Raw genomic sequence first — 20535 nt, forward strand, 5'->3', positions numbered from 1 at the left:
TCCTGGAGGCTGCGGCTCATCACGTAGACACCTCGGCTCGGGGTTTGATGCTTGGGGTTGATACCTCGCGGCAAGCATGGCTACATGCCACTAAGTTCTCGAAGGAGGTGCAAGACAAGGTTCTGGACCTTCCATTTGATGGTAAGGAGCTTTTCCACTCTTCTACTGTTGTAGAACTCACCAAAACCAAAGACAGCACTCAGATGGCCAAATCATTGTCTGTTCTGGTTAAAGCTCCCTTCAAGGCTCAAAGGCTGTTGTCGCAAGGTCGACCTTCCTCTGGTTTTAGGGGCTTCCTCGACCGCAAAAATCGCAGAGTGGATACTCCTGCAGGGAATAACCGCCGTAGACAGCAGCGTACGCGGTATTTCTCCCGCTCCTCGGCCTCCTTGTCAGGTTCAGGTGGCACCGCCGCTGACAAACCTGCCAAATGAGGGTTTTCCGCGCTCGCACGAGACCCCGGTGGGAGGACGCATTGCGTCTCATTGGGAGGCGTGGCAAGCCATCACAGAAGACAGATCGGTCTCGTCAGTCGCTCGAGCGAGCTTCTGCTTACCTTTACCCCCTACCCCACCCCGCAACCCTCGTTTTCAGCTGTCAGGCTCACCCTCCCTCAAGGCCAAGGTTCAGAAACTTCTGCTCCTCAGAGCTGTGGAACCCGTTCCCCTTGGGGAACGAGGGGAGGGCTTCTACTCCCGGCTGTTTACGGTGCCCAAACCCAACCAGGCTGGCCTGCGCACCATCCTAGATCCTTCCCAGTTCAATCTTTCCCTACCCCAAGAGAAATTCAAGATGATCACGCCCGGCCAGATTCGCTCCTCGTTGCAGGCTGGCGATTGGCTCAGCGTGGTGGATTTTCAGGATGCGTACATGCATATCCTGATTTGGAACCCACACAGGCGATACCTCAGTTTCTCTTTGGGAGAAGAGCACTTCCATTTTCTGGTGCTTCCTTTTGGCCTCAGTTCGGCGCCGCGTGTCTTCACGAAGATGATGTCAGTGGTTGCGGCCTATCTTCGTCTCCCGGGTATCCATGTGTATCCCTATTTGGACTGCCCTTGTCCGTTGGCAGCAGCGGGCAACCTCCAGTCTCTCCTTCAGCTCCTGTTCCATCTTGGGCTGTCAGTGAACTGGTGGAAATCCTCCATGACGGTCTCACAGGACCTGACTTTCCTGGGTTTTCGTTGGAACACGATAGACTGGCGAGTGTATCTGACCGGGGACACAATGGCGGATCTGTTGGCCACGTGTCAGATGTTTACGCAGTTGGAGAGCATGTCGGCCTGGTGGTTCCAGAGGCTTCTGGGCCTCCTGGCCTCGTGTGTACTGGCTCTTCCTCTTGCCCGTCTCAAAATGACACAGACCCAGATGGCTCTTAGGAGTTCCTGGCGTCAGGCTGTGGACTCGGATTCCAAACGGATAATGAGTCCAGATTCCATGAGAGTGGACCTGGACTGGTGGTCATCTCTCAGCAACCTGTCATTGGGCGTGGGATTCCAGGACCCAGCCCCCATGGTGACGATCACGACAGACTCCTCCCTTTTCGGGTGGGGCACGACGTTAGATCTTCTTCAGGTCTCGGACCTCTGGTCACCTCAGGATAAGCTCCGGCACATAAATCAATTGGATATTCTGGCGATTTTTCTGGCGCTCAAGGCGTTCAGACCTCTCATTGTCAACAAGGTGGTCCGCATAAGAACGGACAATGCGGTGTCAATGTACTACATAAACCGGCAAGGGGGAACGAAGTCTCCCTCTCTCATGGATCTGTCCATCCAGATTTGGGAGTGGGCAGTGCTTCATGGGGTCTGGCTGCTTGCAGTGCACATCCCGGGCCGTCTGAACGTCACCGCGGATGCCCTCAGCCGGCGGACAGTGGTCAGCTACGAGTGGGAGTTGAAGGCGGAGATCTTCTCATGGATTTTCTCGCGTTGGGGCACACCGGAGGTGGACCTCTTTGCCACGGCGGTAAACAAGAAGCTTCCTCAGTACGCCTCCAGAGGGGGGCTGGGAGCTTCCACTCTGGGGGACGCACTCGAGATCCCATGGCACAACATGAGAGCTTAAGCCTTCCCGCCTCTTCCTCTGGTTCATCGAGCAATTTGGAAGTTGAAGAGCTCTGTCAACTGTTCTCTTCTTCTGATAGCTCCGTGGTGGCCGGCCAGGTTTTTGTTCTCAGAACTTCAACACCTGTCTGTATGTCCACCGATCAGGTTACAAGTAACTCCCGATCTTCTTCACCAAGGGGAACAGCAGATGTGGCACCCCTCCCCACAATCGCTCAACTTGGCGGCATGGTGCCTGAGTTCACGGCTCTAGAGCATTTGGGTTTGTCTGCGGATAACATGCTCATTATCAAGGCAGCCAGGAAACCCTCAACCAGATCTCAATACAAGAGTAAATGGCTCAGGTTCTGTCATTGGTGTTTGGAGAAATAATTGGACCCGAGGGTGGCGACGATTGACACAGTGCTGTCCTTCGTCTCCTCCCTAGCAGAGTCAGGGGTTCATGTCTTGTCCTGCAGCACCTATCTCTCGGCGATTTCCACCTACCTCTCCACAGACCGGTGTTCTTATTCGTTAACTAACCCAGTGGTGAAGACATTTTGCTGGTTTGACATGCATCTACCCTCCGTTGAGCCAATGGCTACGGTTGACCTCGAGTACGTGTCCTGGAAAGTGTCCTTTCTGGTAGCCGTTACGTCAGCGAGGAGAGTGAGTGAGCTCCAGGCATTGTCGGTGGAGCATCCTTTCTTGGTCTTTCACAAGGATAAGGTAGTCCTTCGGACGAACCCAGCTTTCCTACCAAAGGTAGTGACCGAATTCCATCTGAATCAGTCGATTTCCCTTCCGGTCTTTTTTCCGAACCCTGCCTCGGAGGCGGAAAGGGTTCTACACTGCCTGGATGTCCGAAGAGCTCTTAATTTCTACCTGGACAGGATTGCCGATCTTTGGAGCTCTTCCCAACTGTTTGTGATCTTCGGTAAACACCAGGGCAGGCCGGCGTCTAAGGCATCCATTTCCAGATGGATTGCTTCCTGTATCGCGGAATCTTTCACCGTCCAAAAGCTGAAACCCCCTAAGGGTATCCATGCACATCAGGTGCGAGGCAAGGCAGCCGCGGTTGCTTTTCAGAAGTATGTTCCCTGGTAGTCCATCGCTAGAGTGGCTACTTGGGCCTCCCCATCTGCTTTCTGTAAGCATTACTGCCTCGATATGAGCTCTAGAGCTGACGCTCAGTTCGGCCAGGCTGTGCTGAAGAACCTGTTTCAGTAAGGGGTATTTCCATCCACCCATACTTCCTGTTAGGAGTGCTTGGGAATCTCCCATAAGTATGGAGGAAAGGGGACGGGACCTAGGAGTATTACCAGGTTACTCACCGTAGTGACCACCTTACTCCTAGTCCATAGTCCCCTTTCCTCCATACGCCCGCCTGCCGTCCCCTCTAATAAGGTTCTCCTGTTATTGCTAATGGGTCTTGGACCCTGCGATAGAAAAGGACTGATGGGCGATGCGCGGAGCCAAGGTGGGCGGGGTTACGGCCGCGTGCCGGGCACCGCGCAGGAAAGAGAGGAGGGACACATTTTTTAAAAAGATTTGGATGCTTTTTACAAAAGTGCTCCGGTCCCGTCCCACAGGATGGAGAGATGTCCCATAAGTATGGAGGAAAGGGGACTATGGACTAGGAGTAAGGTGGTCACTACGGTGAGTAACCTGGTAATTGTGTGCCCTCCCAAGTGAACAGGAGGCCAAATGGGAAGGTCCATTTGTAGCGTATCTGTCTCGTGGTCAGTTCTTTAGTGATTGGGGCCATTTCTCTATTTCGTTGGAGAGTTGACTGTGCCAAATCCTGATATAGTTGGATGTTGACTCCATTCATTTTTATCTGGTCCATGGTCCTAGCCTTCCTTAGGATTTGCTCCTTCTGTGTATATGAGGCCATTGCTACTAACACATCTCTTGGGCGGATTCCTGACTCCCCCTCCCTTCGCGGGCCCACTCTGTGGACTCGATCTATGAGGATCACTGACTCCTCCTCCTCTTTGCCGATAATGTCTCTGAGCACGTGTTGCACAGCTAATTTTAGATCTTTATCCCCCACTGATTCTACCATGTTCTTGATACGAATATTTGATCTCCGCGACCTGTTTCCTAAGTCTTCGCATTGTATCTCCAGATTGTGAGAAAGTCTGGCCAGGTGTTCTTGTGTTTCTGCGTATTGTTGAGTTTCTTCATCCAGGTTCTGGAGTGTTCTCTCAAGAATATCTGTTCTCTCTTCCAGTCTGCCCAGGTCTACTTTCAGCTCCTGCACTGTTTGTTTCAGCTCGCTCTTCATGGACTCAAATTGAGAGTGCATTGAGGTCATAAATTGGTCCTGAAATTCTTTGAACCAGTCTCTCATATCTTCCTTAGTTGCCATATCCGATCCTGCTTTTTCTGCACTTGAGGACCTTCTATTATCTCTTCGGGCGGGCGCCTTCCCTTTGCTTTGTGTGTCAGCCCCCCAGAGCAGAGCCAGATTCTGGTCCTGTTTCCCTGTAGGAGTTGTTGCGTGGGATTTCCTGCTCCTGGACCTTGACATATGTGCTCGCAATTACTTCTGGCTAGTGTCCGGCCGCTTCCTGCGTATTCTCAGTTGGTAGGAGTGAGATTGGTGGGTCGGGTGGGGCTGTTATTGTCCCGTAGCTCTTTTGCTTCTTCCTCTTGCCCCATGAGTGTCGAGCTTGGTTGTGGGTCCACTGGGGGGGGTCCTGTTTGGGTTGATTGTGGGAGGTGGGGCGCGGACTCCGTCCTCCTCCCGTGGCGTGTTTTATGCTGTGGCTTCTCCTGCGGTAGATTTGGCCTTGACTAGGCTCTCTGTCTCTGTCCCCAATCGATTGGGGGAGGGATTGTGTGTCTGTTTTAATTGCGGCTTATGGTTGAGCCCCTTCCTCCCTGGGATCACCCCCTGGATGCCTCCTCACCTCCTGTCCTGTGTGGACGCGGTTTGCAGTGTGTCCGCCGCTGTCTCTGCACTTTCGTCGTCCTAGGTGGAAAGCCGTGTTGATTTGGTGCTCTCTCTCCTCGCGGGAGTCCATGGGTCGCTGGGGGGTGTCGGGCTCGGCTCCTCTGTGGCCTCCTCCGTTCTCTGGGATGCTTCGATCCGCGCCCCATTTGTGTGCGGAAGGAGGAAGGGGGGGGGCCGCATTGGATCGATCCTCTCCCCGTCACGTCTGCTTCTCCTCTCCCAGAGGAGCTCTCTTCCAGCTGGGGCCGTCCCGCGTCACCTCCGCTAGCTTCTAAGTCTCGGAGGGGGGGGGGGTTGGGGGGGAGCTGTCCGGTGCCTCTTGAGCCGCGTTAGCCATGGAGGGTGGTGACCGCTCTAGATGTAGGGTGGGGGGGTCAGTCTTCTCCTTGTGTCGCCTGCCAGGCTGCCTTAGTTGTAGATGACAGGCGCCCCGATTCGCCTTCAGCCCCGGTCCTGATCCCGTCTGCGCTCGATGGCCTGGAATGGCCGACCAGCGTCTCCGTATCACTTGCAGCGCCGCTTTACCACTGCTGTGTGAGGGCGCGGGACGCTCGTTTACATCCCCCTTCGTGCGAATAGTTCCATCCACCGGTGACACGGCTCATTCGGGGGACCACGGCTGCGTTCTTTGTCTATCTTTATTGCATCGGCCCCGAGCTGGGAGACGGAGCACCGCTCACGCACGTCTTCCCTGCTCAGCTGCCATCTTAGAATGGGTTTTCTCAGTTGTTACTGCAATATGTGAACACACGTGTTTTAATGTATGTAAATCCAATGTAAGATGAACATGAGCGTGTGAATTTTCTTAAAATTGAGTAGGGAGTGCCATCAATTGAAATAATACCCACATTTTTAGCATACCTCAAAATCATAGGTGTCTACAAAGACCCACTCGATTGCAGAGCAGTCTCACGTATGTGACCAGTTGTTTGTCACCCTTTCTTTCATTGGACCAATTGAAGTTATATCCTCTATTGTGGCCTTGTATTTCAAAAACCATGGGCTCTGAATGTTCCAGATTTCCTCCACTGCTAGGTTATTCTCGTTTTTATATGAAGTGCACCATTTAACATTTTCCACACACACTGCCTGTGCTAATTGTGTATCGCATCTTGAATCAAAGCAGCCAAAAAGGCATGCATTGTCCATTTTCCATAAAATGCAAAGATCCGAAAAATGTTACAATATGTTTTATGTTTCAGAGTTTGGAGAGAGGCCAGAGACCGCGTTGTTGGTTTCCCTGGACGGTACCATGCGTGGGACATCCCGCATCAGTCATGGCTCTACAATTCCAACTATTCTTGCGAGCTGTCAATGGTGCTGACAGGCGCAGCTTTTTTTCACAAGGTAAGTGCAGAATTGCTTTTTTGTATCCCACACTGGTTAGTTTCCTGAATCATTTTATTCTAAAATGGCACTCTGCATATTACATATTAAAATGTTTGCAGTAAAGCACATTTTCAATGAATCGGCCGCTTTCAGGTTTCTATCCCTCGGTTTGGCAAATGATTCTTATTTGCATATGAGCCTTCTCATACCTTGGGGTCCCCCAAGGTTCCATCCTCTACCCAATAGACTTCAATCCATACATGGAATCCTTGGGAACTCTCCTAAACGACTCCAACATCCATCAATTTGATGAGGCCTCTCAGCTGCACTTACGGTCAGTTGACCCCAGGACATTGCTCGTTCTGCAAATGCCTGGCTACCATCCAAATATGGATGTCCAATACCTACCTCAAAATGACCCCAAGATCAAATTTAGTCCACATTGGTACACCCACCGAACTACAACTTGAGCAACAATGGTTGGACAACTGGCCCCTCCGTTGTCACTAAGCCAAATCCCTGGGCTTCATTGATGGCAGCAGACTTTCCTTCCAAATGCTCAGAGCCAAAAAGGTGCAAACTGTGTGGATCACACGCGTTGCAGCACACGGATCCACACTGCGCAAAATCAAACCCTTCAATCCCCCATGTGACTTCTTCATTGTGTACCAAGCCCTCATTATCTCGCACATCGGGGGAAATTCCCTCCTTACTGGACTTCCAGCCGTACACCTGGCAACCTGCAAGGCAGATCACGTGCCACAGTCCACCTAATTACAGGTGACCGCAAATGCACGCATATCTCTCATTCGCTGCGCAAACTTTTACGGGCTGCCCCTCCATGCCAGGGTCATATTTAAGCGTTAATATGCGTGGGCCCTGATCTGGTGTTATCGGGCTTGGCCTGAGTTAGACCAGAGCGAAGCAAGGGTGTTTAACAAGGGTTCCCGGCCCGATAACACTCGATCCGGCACGCCAGAGAGGGCGTTAACGCTATTAGCACCCCAGGTTGCCAATCCAGTAACTCGGGGCGCCGAGAGCAGTGTATTTTTTTTGAATGAACGGAACGCTGCGTGGCGTTCCGTAAATTCAAACAAAATACTGTACCAAGATCGCCACCATGAAGCCCCTCTTCCATTTCTGTGGCGGCCTAGAGGGAGCTCGGCGGCAGCAGAAGTGGTGGCAGTTTCCTACCGCCACTGCAACAAAAGGTAAGTGGGCGGCAGGCAAAGTAAAAAAAAAAAAAACTTAAGGAAAGGGAGGGTGGGGGGGGCAAGATGGCGGTGCAGGGGAAGCCCTCTGCTGTGGGTGCTAATAGAAATTACATGGATCATCAAAAGAGCAACCTCAAACACCAACATACAGGCTCTCGCACCTCACATAGCAAAACCATCTAAAGGTTGGAGTCTAAGCTAGCCCGTAAAGGGAATACTTGCAAGAGGGTCTTCTCCTGCCACATCCCACCATCTGGAACTCAATCCTATGAGGGGCTCAAAATGCCCTAACCCATCCTCCGGTTCCGCAAAATACTCTTTCAACAATACCTTCGAGACTGCTAAAACCCTGCTTTCACCCCTCCAACAAAGTTGAGCTACTGACTAATATGCCAAGCCCAATGCTTGCGCTCTCCCGTGGTGAAGATATCTGCTGCTCTCAGGCTAGGTTTACGCTACAAGCAATAAAGTAGTAATTAAATAAGAACCAGAGTGCTCAAGTTTCCCGACTGCATGCGAGTGTCATCCAGTCCTGAATTTGTGTTTTGCATTCTGGAACTTATAGCTTTGGTTTTCCCATTTTAAATTCCAGACTACAAGTGCCAGAAATCAAAGAAAACAGGAGTGGATAATGCATGAAATAGGGACACTAGTGAGCGCTGCTTCTACTAATTATTTATGTATGCAAAGCCTTCTGTGAGGAGCTAGGACTAAGATGTGGATAACAAGGACTCGTGGTCTTGGTTATAAACGTTTATTTAAATGAAGAGTGTTGGAAAATGACTAACTATTTCTAATATAAGAGGTGTTTCCCTACCTCATCCAAAACTAATGGGTGTGTCCTTTGTCACGATGTCCAAAGAAAAAATAGGTTATGTGCCCAAAATCCTATTCTGGCCCTCGCACTATAAAACAAACTCTAAGGTGCAAGGCTACTTAAGGGTTTGGTGCGCATTACTAAATAAATAAACAAACAAACAAGGGATATTGTGTCTTACTCTCAAAAGTGTGCAAAGGTTCAAATCCAACTCAAAGGCATAAATCCAACCAAAAAGTTCCAAATGTACAATATTCACGGTATCTGTGGATGGCCACTGTCCTCGGGTTCCTTTTACAAATTTCAAAAAGGTTCAAACAGAAAATAATCAAGTTCCTTGAGGCCCAAAAGGATAACTCTATCCTTTAGGTATTACAATTCACTTCTGGAGAAATGGCTCCCTTCCCCAGGTTCCTTTTCACACTCAAGCAGAGTACAATCCTAAGAGTATGAGTCCTCCTTAGAATTCTGCTTTTATCGTATTGCAAATTGGGTGCAGGTCCCAAACTCACAGGTCACCCAGTATACTCCCCTGCCAGGGTCTCCTCCAGATTTACAAAAGTTCAAAATGTCAAGGGCATGGTTCTTCTTTAAGGTTTCCTTTGTACAGCAAGTTATCACACATACTGGACTTTGCCTGGTATACTCTCGTGCGAGGTCTTGAATATAGTCTTTCACTTTTCATATAGTTGGCTTTGCCTGGTGTACTTCCCTGCCAGGACCTGTGTATATTTACCTTCAAGCACTTGACATTGCCTGGTATACTCTCCTGCCAGGTCTTGTATGCAGTTATTTCCAACACTTGACTTTTCATCATAGTTCAATACAATGTCTCTCTCTCTGGTTTCCCTCCTAAGTCTTCTCCAAGTTCGCATTGAGGGTCCCATATCCCAGTGCCACTGTCTAGGGCCTTCGTTACACTGCCTGACGGTGCTTCGGCATCCCAACCCTTTCCATGGGCTCACCGGGTTACTGCTTATGGCTTCTCTGTGTTCATGACTCCAAGTTGAGTGTTTCTCTGGTTCCTGCAGTTCTCCCTGTTGCTGTCAGTGTTTCTGGTAGGTGTCTGTGCTCTGGGTGGCGTTTCAGCCTCTGCAGCCCTCGGGTAGCACAACTTGCTTCCTCATGTTCCACTCTGGTTCCTGTGAGCCTCTCCAAAGTTGTCGCTCACCAGGCTGCCTTCCCGAACCATGAAGTTGTCTGGACTCCTGTGCCACCACTGGTGCCTTGCCCTGGGCTGGTGAACACTCTGCTTCTCTTCCCGGCATGGTTTTAAGCAATGTTGTGCAAATTGTATTTTCTCAGCGACTAGACCGCTGCACATGGTTGTCAAGGGCAGTAATCATCATTACTCCTCGCCTCTTTCTCATCTCGGTTGTACTGTTTCTTGTGCACTATTGAAGTTGACACTGAACCTCATTGGGGTTAATCATCACTGCGCCCCGCCTCTACCTCATCTCGGTTGTAAATAAACTATTATTTGCAGAATATTGTAGAATACCTGGAGTAGGCTTGGTCAGTGGTTCAGTGAGAGTATTACGATAAGCCATCAAGGCATGTGGCAGGTAGGGAACATACCTAAAAGGGAATGGGGGTATGTGACTGGTCCTGATGACACCACGTCACCCCCTTGAGGGTCGCCACCTTCCCCCACACCCTCCAATATAGTCCTCAGTCATATAGCGTCCCCCAGGGTCAGGATCAGTTAGCTGTTGCCCCATGAGCAGAGGCTACCCCATCAAAAGGAGCAACATCATCAGATTCATCACGCTTCTTACAGGATATTTGCACACTTGTGTTCTTGAGTTGTACAGGTGAGATGATGCCCGTGCATCACCATATACTCTTTTCCTTCTTTTAAAGAAAATGCACTATCCCCATCTTTTGGCCTATTTTCACAGGAGTGCGCTGTCTGCTGAAAGCCGAACTTGAGGTATTGCCTTGGCTAGACGCTTTCTCCACCCCTTTTATTATGTGTCACCTCTTGACTGGCATCAAATAACCAGACGAAACACAGCAAACGTAAGTTTAGAGTATTATTAGGGAACCTTTACATTGTGTGGTGGCAGGGAAATAAACTAGGCAGTAATAAGGCACAATTGAAGTGTGAGTTAGTTTGATGCTTTCATAAATGGCTTCGCTCCAACCTCGGGTGGCTCCCAGGTTGCCCTTCCTAGGAAAAGATTTTGCAACAAGAGAACGTCATACAATAAAGTCTGAATTTAGGACTTGCCTTCTTCAGTAATCTTTGGCAATTCCCAGTGAATACTGCTTTCGCAAGGACGTCTCCCTTTTCTTTCTCTTCAGTGACCTGGTTTTTGGGTCTGCGGTCAGTTGTCTTATTCCGGATCCTCACTGTTTTCTCCCCAAGACTGTTTCTCTCAGTGGAATAGTCAGTCTTCTGTACGAAAGGAACACAGGGCCTGGGTTCCAGGTGTGGTACCTACCACAGTTCTGGATGGAGACCATTGGAGCTTGGCATGAGATGGTGGCCAACTATTATGTCTGGAGCTCCTGTCCCTAAGATCTCAGCCGGAGGCACAGAATATTACTCCCTCTGCCCTCCTTTCTTCCCAGTTCCTGCTTCCCTTTGTCGTGTACCATCTCTGCTTCCTTTGTTCATATTTGTTGCTTTAAGGAATCTATCACTGATCTGTATGCATTTCTTTCCACTTTGCCACCTTCCTGACCCCTTTGAAATTGAAAACTGGGAGAGCAATGTTGCTAAATGTCTCCACATTCTGACACCCTTCCGACCCCCTCCCTTTGTGTACTATTTTTAATATTCTCTCTTGCCTCTTCTTCATCTTCACCCCTTTGTTAAATGCAGTCGCTGGTCTCCAAATGTTTTCTCTCTCCCACCTTGTTTACCACTTTGGGTACTTTTCGTCGCCTCTGAGCACCACTCTTAGCCTTTTTATTTCAGCCTGAATAGCTTCAAATTCCTCACCCCTTTGGGCCCTTCTACCACCCTCTTTCTTAATACTTTTACCCTCTACATCTTCACCACTTTGGGCATTGCTCTTCTCCTGGCTACTTCCAGTCTCCCAATGGTCTCTCTGGGCACCACCCTCCTGCCTTCTACTTTCACAAGGATTTCTAACTCTCTTCTTTGCCCCTTTGGTGGTTCCCAGAGTGAGGCAGGAGACGTCATTGCATATGAAATGCATAGATATCTCCTTTGGAATCCACTGGCAGACACAGTGATTGCCTGTACCAATTTTAAAAAGCATAGGTTTTGAAATACAGGTTGCTTAGTTTCCAGACCTATTCTTTTACACTTTGTAGGGCATACCAGCCTAGTAGAAATCCATAGCTTGAGTGACCTTACATGCAAAGCTCCAGATGTAAGAATTGTACAGTCTGCTGTAGAGAAGTAGCAATTGTTGACGAGTACTAAAAATACTTCACACAATCTTCTGAAATGGCTATTTGTACATTCAGTCTCAGTTGTCAGGCAAAGTTTCGGGTACTCTCTTTATGAAGTGCTGTATCATTTACTTTGCATGGATTCACATGTTCCATTTATTAGGTTCTAAATCCTGTTTGTTCAAATGTTGCGAATGCTAATGTATTTTCTTATCACCTTACTCATCAAAGCAACCAGTGTGTTACCATCATGCAGGAATATGACTAACTCTTTTAGACCAGGTTAAATCATTACAAAGCCATACAATGCACTATACAATGGACCTTTGGCCTTGTTATTTAGTGTTCTCTCTTGGCTGATTATAGAAACTTCAGATAGCTTTGTGGAACACTGGCCAAATGAGGCTCACTAATAGTCCTAGATGTTTTACACTGTTACATTTTGTATTTGTGGTGTGACGTGTGTTACCGCTATATGATTGGAGAACTCACATCAAGCAGGTACAATTCTGATTAGCTGACAGCTGTTCAACTCATTTGAGTGCATACCTACTCTAATGTCACTCCATGGGCAATCCTCTTCTAAATATTATTTGGAAAAGGGATGCTTGAATTTGTATTGGCAATGTGACGCTGTATGTTTGTTAATGGGATGAAATGGGTCTAGCAAACTTTCTCTGGGTGTGGGGCCTGTATTAGTCACATGTAGTGAATACATAGAACACCTGTTCCATACTCTAAAATCAATGAATGGGCATTTGTGTTAAGACCTGGTTGGTGCCAGTTGCTTCTGTGTTTTCCTCAGAACTGGTATTTCATTATAATTGTGTCTTGAAAAATGTAGCAGCTTAGTCGGCAGTTTCAGAAATGTCTGCTATAAATGGGTGGATCTCATTTGCAATTATTGCTACTGTGTGAGGTATAAGAGATATTTATTCCTATATCCTCACGTTATTGGTTATTGCGTATGTGTGTACCTTAATACAGAGAGTTTTCCACAACATGATGTTGGGTTGTGCTAAGGAGTTAAGAAATTGGAATTTCTGTGAAAGCTAATGTGACAGGCATAACTCTTTATTGCTCTCACTTTTATTTCATGTGGGAATTGTGCCACGTGTATATCTGTCCTAAGCGCAGTGAAAGTAACATAACGCATACAGCTGCCTAGAGTGCAACTAAAGACCTCGCCGTACATGGATGCTCTTACCCAGGCTTAGCCATCTGACTAAGGCAACTCCAATAAAGCCCCATAGAATTGCAGTGTCTCTGCAGTTGTCACTCCCAACTGACCATATGTCTTAATCCGATTAATACCCGTTCAATCCCTGAGGACAGGACCCATTTCTAAGGGGAAAGGTACCACATCTCCTATTACTGTGGGAAACTTAAGAGCCACATGCCATGCCATAAATGTTTCTGGCTGTCCACTTTCAATACTCTTCTCCAACATAAAATGGCTACTACTTGCCAATTAATGCACTCAAAAGTATATACCAAATGAAAAATGTCATTGTTGTTCACCAAGTTTCTTGATATTTGTAGGCTATATTTCAGTAAATGTATGTCTACAATATCAAAAGGGCATCCCTAATGTTATACCTCCTGACACAGTCCCACCCCACAATTCTGGGGACAAGGAACAGGCTAATTTTGGAATCTGTATTTTGTTTCATTTAAAATAAAATCAGTGCGAAGGTGATGCACAGCTTTATGCAGAGGAAGTCACTACAATGTTCACCATCACAGGTAGCTTGTATACAAAACGAAATTGACCTACCTGCATTTAACCAATTATGTATACATATTGAGATCTGAATAACAAAAACATTCTAATTGTAGCTCTTCTGCTTACCGGCAGATGGGGTGTGACCATAACATGATTCTTCAAAACGTTGTACTTTCTCTAATATGCTAGTTTCTTTAGACTGCGCATAGTTACAACTGCACATGATTTACAGGACTTTGGCTTTCCCTAATATTACCAAAAAAGTTCTTTTATCAGAAAAACTTGGCATGCCCCTTGCCCTTTCCCGTGTATGCTGCTGAGGTTTTCTAGTAAGTGTTTTTTTAAATAAGCTCATAGTGAATCACATCAGACCTGCAGGTTTCAGTTTAATGAAACAGTGCCATTGATTTAGAGCAAACACAATTTCAGCACACCCATCCCAGCCTGGGAGAATGGTTTTCAGATTGTATTAAAGAAATGTAAATACCCCTTCCCTTTCGCTTGACTTATGAATTTCACTGTGCAATTTCAGAATGAGGGGATGCATGGGATTTACATTTGCGCTATTTTATGGAATAGTAATGAGTCTTCTACACTTATGTCCCTAAATAAAAATGTGGCACCTTTTCACTTGATTTGTTGGCACAATATTTCAGGAAACAGTTGAATTATATATGTCACACTTGAAGAAGCAGTGCAACCTTTCAGCGCCTCTCACTTTGAATTATGTCAAGTCTTCATTTGTCTTTAATTCTCCCCACATGCAGTAACTTTGTACCTGGAAGGAATATACATACTAAAACATTTTTTGGATTTGTTATCTAGTTAGATTCTACCAGCCAGTCCTACATGAATGCTGTTCTTGTTCAGTTTCATCTGATAGTTAAGTCATGGACATTCATATTTGCCAATGTGAGTGTGATTTACATATGTTTGAATGTTTCTCTCGGGTCCTCCATGACTTCCTGGATGATTGCCGGTTTGTTCTTTGCTGCGATGATGGCTCCTGGTTTGAATGACTGCAGCGTTAGAAGTTCTCCATTTGTAGATTCTTATATTGGATTTGCGGAGCCCTCAATTATTAGGGATCATTGTGAAGCCCCTTTTAGATTAATGGACATAACTGTTTTTCTAATGTCCTCACATTTCTTTTCATCATTTCGTGATCTGTTTCCTCATCCTGTTTGGTGAAGAGTAAACAGTGTCTGATTGCTCTGTATGTGGTGGCCTCTCAACTGCCCTTCCTTAGTTCCAACTAGTTGTTCGTACAACTGATTCTCATTATACATTTTAATTGTGCTGATAATAGAAAGGATTTACTAACGTTTCACCAAACCTCGACCCTTAATTACACATTGTTTGACTTACTCATACATCATTCTTTTTTTAAAGAACATGGAATGGATTAATATAAACCTTTTAAGATGTATAAAATAACTTTTGTGATTCAAAGTCGTTATCATGGTAAACTATGCAATTCCCATAATTGTTAATGGGTACACAAGCCTTTTTTCAACACTCTAGGTTTGTGTACGAAGGTGACAAATGTGTAGTTGATGGTAAATTATTATGCAGTGCACGCAAAACCTGACCATTCAGAGCAGAAATCAAGTCATGTAATGAAGGCATTGAACTGTTTGATACCTGACCTTAGTATTTCTTATTGAGTAGGATAAGAGGTTGTTTGCAACGTAATGATGTAATCTAACTCAAAGTGTCCATTTTGGGTAGTTTTAAGAACAGGAAGTGGCCTATTTTCTAAACAAAAAGAAGGCCGTAGCAACAAACTAGAGAATTCAGTGCATTTGGAGGGTGAAAATGCTTGCCTTTCACACATTGAACAAAAATGAGTACTGGATCGAATAATGGGTGAAGGATTACTAGGAAGTAGGAGAGCAAATTCTGAGGGCTGGTTTTTTAGGAGTCCTTGTAATGGGAAACATGGTAGAACCGGATAATTTATAAAATGATCTCGGCTTGTCATGATTCGAATCAAAGAGCTGTATTGCTCAAACTCATATGCAGCTAACATCACCCTCTATTTTTAGGTGATCAGTTTTTCATATGTGAAAAATACCTTATCCATTTCAGATTCTGTAATACAACAAGTAAACACAGCGCACCTAGCAAGTAGACAATATAAAGCTGATTAGAGATGACTTTAAATAAGACTATAACTGATCTTAAGGTGCAGGGGAGAAAATGTGATACTGACACATGGATCCTAAAATATACAGATGAACAAACTAAGTTCCTATGATAGGGGAACTACCGTACCCTGCACACTATCACTGGCTAGGGTAGCCAAAAAATTCAATAAACAGTAATGAGTTCACTGAATCTCAAGTTTCTGAACAACTCCGTATTGTAATTCAAAATGAGCCAATATTACAATCCGTTAGTATGCAACACATCTACTTGTGGTTAAATTCTGTTTGTAAATACTGTTTGTATGTTGAAAACCTCTTTTATTGGTGACCAGCTCCCAATTATAGGGCTGATCTATATGTATTCATATCATGATCTCATGTTGTACACGTATTCCTCTAGTGACTTGAGTCTGAGCTGTCATCACATCTATTTGTGGTTAAATTCTGCAGAACTATTGTTTGTATGTTGAAAACCTGTTTTATTGGTGACTTGAGCGTCTGAGGCATTAACACATTGACCTGTATTTGTATTCTGTGAAAATACTTTTTTTCTTGCACAATAGTATATTTCCGACTGACAAGTTTAAAATGTACTTACGGGGGGTCCAGGTTAGGGCATAAAATGTAAGAATATTGCTTGCTTACCTTTAGTTTAACTAATTACCTCAAGAATTATCAGTTCCAATATCAATATTCGGATATAGTTCGATTTCCCCCATTTAGTCTGCACTAATGGTTTTAACATGACCAATACTCGCCATGACTATGAGCAGGGACACCTTTCTCGTCCCATGCCTTTACGACGATATCACAAGATGCACGAACAAGATTGCCATTATCACTGACCAGGTTTACAATGGCCGTATTGGCCGCTGACATTTTTCACATTAGGACGAATGTCCTTTATGACTGTACACAGAGTTATTAAGATTCAGTTACCATTCTATCAAGATGCTCAGTTTGCATACACTTTTTGTTTTTATTTACATCATCATGAATTTGCAGTGACTGAATGCGGTTGGCATTCACCATGGCATCACGTCTGACACTAGAGTCCCGGCACGTTACATGGTGATGTCATTGCGCTGTATAACAGGTGCGTGATTGTCATCACAACCACCAGAGACAGCTGAGGCTGCTCGCTCGCTAGTGGTTTTTCATCTGAATGAGACTACACAGGGCGGTTTCGCTCCATGAGGTAAACGGGATCACAATTGATATCGCTTGACAGTCTTGGATATTAATATAAGTACTCGATCTGATCACAGACTCCCTTTTTACAGACACCGGAGGGAGGAGTTTTAATATACACAATCTCCCAATGTTCCATAGCTATGGACATAGATAAGCTTCTCGAGTTTCTCGCTGGCATTATGTGCCTGGACCTGAATGGACCGTAAGATATTTATTTTGACCTTGCGTGTCTCCATGAATTGGCCCCTGTTTGGTGTATATATATATAGGGTTACAGTGTATGCAATTAGTCACTCACATGCTCATTACTCTAAAAGGAAACGTGGACATATATATATATATATATATATATATATATATATATATATGTCCACGTTTCCTTTTAGAGTAATGAGCACTTGTGTTGTACAGTACACATCTCATTGAGGTGAGAACAGAACGCCATTGACTTCATTCAGGTAGTTATGGTTATAACATTTACAGGTGGTGACCCCCACTTTTAACCCTTACAGACACTTGGCGGATTGAAAGAAATTGGTGCGCCACTATCCACACGGCTCATTCAGCCAATATGGGAAGGAGGTAATTAATTAAACTTGAATCCACTACATTGGATATTTGGTGTATTTAACTTTGCTTTAGATTTTGTATGTAGATCATGACTGAGTTTTATTATTTGTTATACCATAGATAAATGAAGATATTTTTTTAAGCTATTATGATCTCCTGATGAAGAGCACTTACGCTCGAAACGCGTTGACAATTTCAGATTCTGGTCAGGTCACTGCTGTTGTGCACTTCACATATAATGTGCTATTTCATTTGTATATTAAATGGCAGAACATATAGCCTGTTCCTCCAACGCTGATCAGTAGTTTGTGTATCTCGGTCTATTTCATTTAAATAAGTATGGTCAATTCAAGCCTCCCACTTCCTGATGCATCATTGAACCAAGTAGACAATTTTATGTGCACACTTTGGTAAAACCAGGGTTGCAGATGGCAAGGGCTGATGCCCCAGAGAGCTTTAAAATAAATGTCCATCATTGACAGTAAACATACTCAGAAACAAGGAAGTACTGCTGTCCGTCACATCCTGAATTACGGCCAACTATTTCCCCCTCCCATCCCTAATATAGGTGCTCATTTGATTAATATATACATCTTTTGTGAGAAGAGCACCTCAGATGGCCTCCACTTGAATCCTTCCCCTGAGCCGAAGGTAAACTGGTGGACCTCAGCGACAGTAGAAACACTAGCCTGTTCAGAAAAAAAATGGAAAACCCACGTATTCTCCTAAACTATGTAATAAGGATACTCGACTCACTGACTTAACTGTCCCATCTTATTCCTCAGCACAGAGAGTCACCTCAGTTGCAAAACATCCCTAGGCCATGAGACTACAATTAACAAGTGCTACTCTCAATTTCCTAATTTAGAGCCTCATTTAGTGGTATACACTGTTCTAACCTGCATGAGGTGTCTCATTTAACCATGAACCATACCTGGCTCCTGTACCATACCCGACTTATTCAAACTAGTCTCCTCTTCCTTTAACGTGCCCTTGCAGTCCATTAAACCATCACCTCCGTGTAAACCGTGAGCTTGGATCTGAATTTGTTGGGTTTAATAGTTCCTCCTCTTCTGGCCTACGTATATATCCAGCTCTACAAGAAAAAGGAAGTAATCTATCTCTGCTGCTCCTTAACAGACATGCGTGCATTGATTCATTATCCAATGGAAAAGCCTAACCATGTAGCTAATTAGCAGATAAAGAAACCCAAAAAGCGAATTGACTTATATGCAAGTCACTCACATGTTCAGCAAACCAAGGACCCAAAGCAACTGATTCAGCTGTCCTCTTCCTAGTGGTGACATGGATATGGCTGTAGTGGTAATGGGCTTTGGTGATATCTCGGTAATGCAATTGACTGCTGGTTAGTTAAAATGCAGCAGGATGGTGGCCTCATAAAACCTTAGGAATTTGGCAGCTTCAGCAGGAGCTCTGAACCCTGAAAGTTGAAAACACTATTTCCCGGAATGTGCCTGCAGTGGCCATGTTTTGAATGTGGTTACTGCCTAAATGGCAAACACATCTGAGAGCACATTGCCTGCCTCCCTGCCTCTACTGAAGTATACAGCACATAATCAAACATATAAACCAACGCACCCCTCACCCCCCGCCCCCTTTTCCTCTCCCAATTTGAATATTTCTAGGCAGGGAAAGGCAATGAGGGGCTTGGGGGGAGATAATCAAGGGAAAAGACAAAGAACTGGGGGGATAGATGTTCATTGACACAAACAGTAGTGGCAGTTCATAAACTGATTTAACAATGCAAACTATCTTCCCAACACTGAAAATAAAATACCCATTAAATATTACAGAGGCACTTAACTGCCTGAAAAGCAGTAAATGAAGAACTAGGAGATGACTTTTGCTCTAGATCTATTCCTAATGTATCTTGCCTTGAGCACTGTTGACCAATACAAATGTTATACTATGAGCTTATCTTGAGGGATAAACCAAAGCAGGATTAACTTGAGCCAAATGTAAATACCCTATAAGTAGAACCTTAAGGGTCTTCCCAGTAAACAAAAAGGTGCAGATTTGGAATTGCATGGCAATTTCTGAATATGCTTTTCTTTTTTAACCTGCTCCCATGAGAATATTTTGGAGGGGGGGGGGGCGGAGATCGAAGTGCACTGGTTACTTACCCCACCTCTTGTGAAATTAGGCACCTCACAGAATATGAACTGCTAAATGCATAGCTCCATACTTCTTGCAGAGCAAGCGCTAGCCATAGTCTAAAGCGTTTTGTTGTCTGAACGTCTTCAATCTTAAAAAACACAAAAAAGTGTGTATTTTCCTAATAAACTCTTATTTTGGATGTCACCCCTAAAAGGATGGGTGTAGAACACTGTGTGCAGCAGAACTGAATAACATGACGCGGGGGCATTCATGCAAATGCCGGTGCACCAGTACCTTCCATTGCATGCTGCGAAACTCCCAATCACCAGCCCCTTTCTCTGTTCAGAGCACTTGGGTAGTTCATTTTTGCTTGTCTGCCTCTGAGCCACTCCTGGAGGTGCACTCTCTGCCACTCTGGATTGTTCCAGCAACAGTCCCCCACTGGTGTGTTTAGGTCCTAACCACGCATGAGAGGTGGGAGGACATTTTTCCAGCAGCTGGCACCACAATTGTCTCGAGACTTTGTGTGAGGTAGGACACAGTGACATCTTAACCAGGCTTTCAGCAGTGGTTAAAACTTCTCCGTAAACACAAGCCTGCCAATATCTACTCTGCTGAGGGATTTTCAGTGGTTACGCTGATCCATACCAAGCACAAGAAGTACCTGAGGTTCGCGGTTGGCGACTCGCACAATTTCGGGTCCTGCAGTTCGGATTGACCTTCGCCCTGAGGGTTTTCACCAAGCTCATGGTGGTGGTGGCAGCGTATCTCAGGAAAGGGGGGATTCACGTCTACCCCTACCTGGACGATTGGTTGATCAGGGCATGCTCTCCCGAGCATGTCCTGGATCATCTGTCAGTCACCTGCCACTCCCTTCACGAGCTGGGCTTCTCCCTCAACTTGAAGTCCCATTTGATGCCAACACAGCGACTCCAGTACATCGGAGCAGTGCTCTACACGTCCCTGGGGCAGTGTTTCCCTCCCCAGGTGAGGGCTCATCACATTCAGCAGATGGTGCACAAGTTTCAACATGCCCAGATT

At 45.7% G+C, this 20535-nt stretch overlaps 1 protein-coding gene across 2 annotated transcripts in view; it reads left to right on the plus strand.

Annotated features, from left to right (window-relative positions):
• Positions 1-20535, plus strand: part of EXTL3 (exostosin like glycosyltransferase 3) — a 450609-nt gene that overhangs the window by 332926 nt on the left and 97148 nt on the right. For both annotated transcript variants that reach the window (XM_069605697.1, XM_069605698.1), the window contains exon 4: positions 6210-6354. In XM_069605697.1, coding sequence (XP_069461798.1) covers positions 6210-6354 — 145 coding nt within the window. The remainder of the gene's footprint in view (positions 1-6209; positions 6355-20535) is intronic.

This window comes from Ambystoma mexicanum, chromosome 4p, assembly GCF_040938575.1.
Source record: "Ambystoma mexicanum isolate Mex_15411 chromosome 4p, UKY_AmexF1_1, whole genome shotgun sequence".
Lineage (NCBI taxonomy): Eukaryota > Metazoa > Chordata > Amphibia > Caudata > Ambystomatidae > Ambystoma > Ambystoma mexicanum.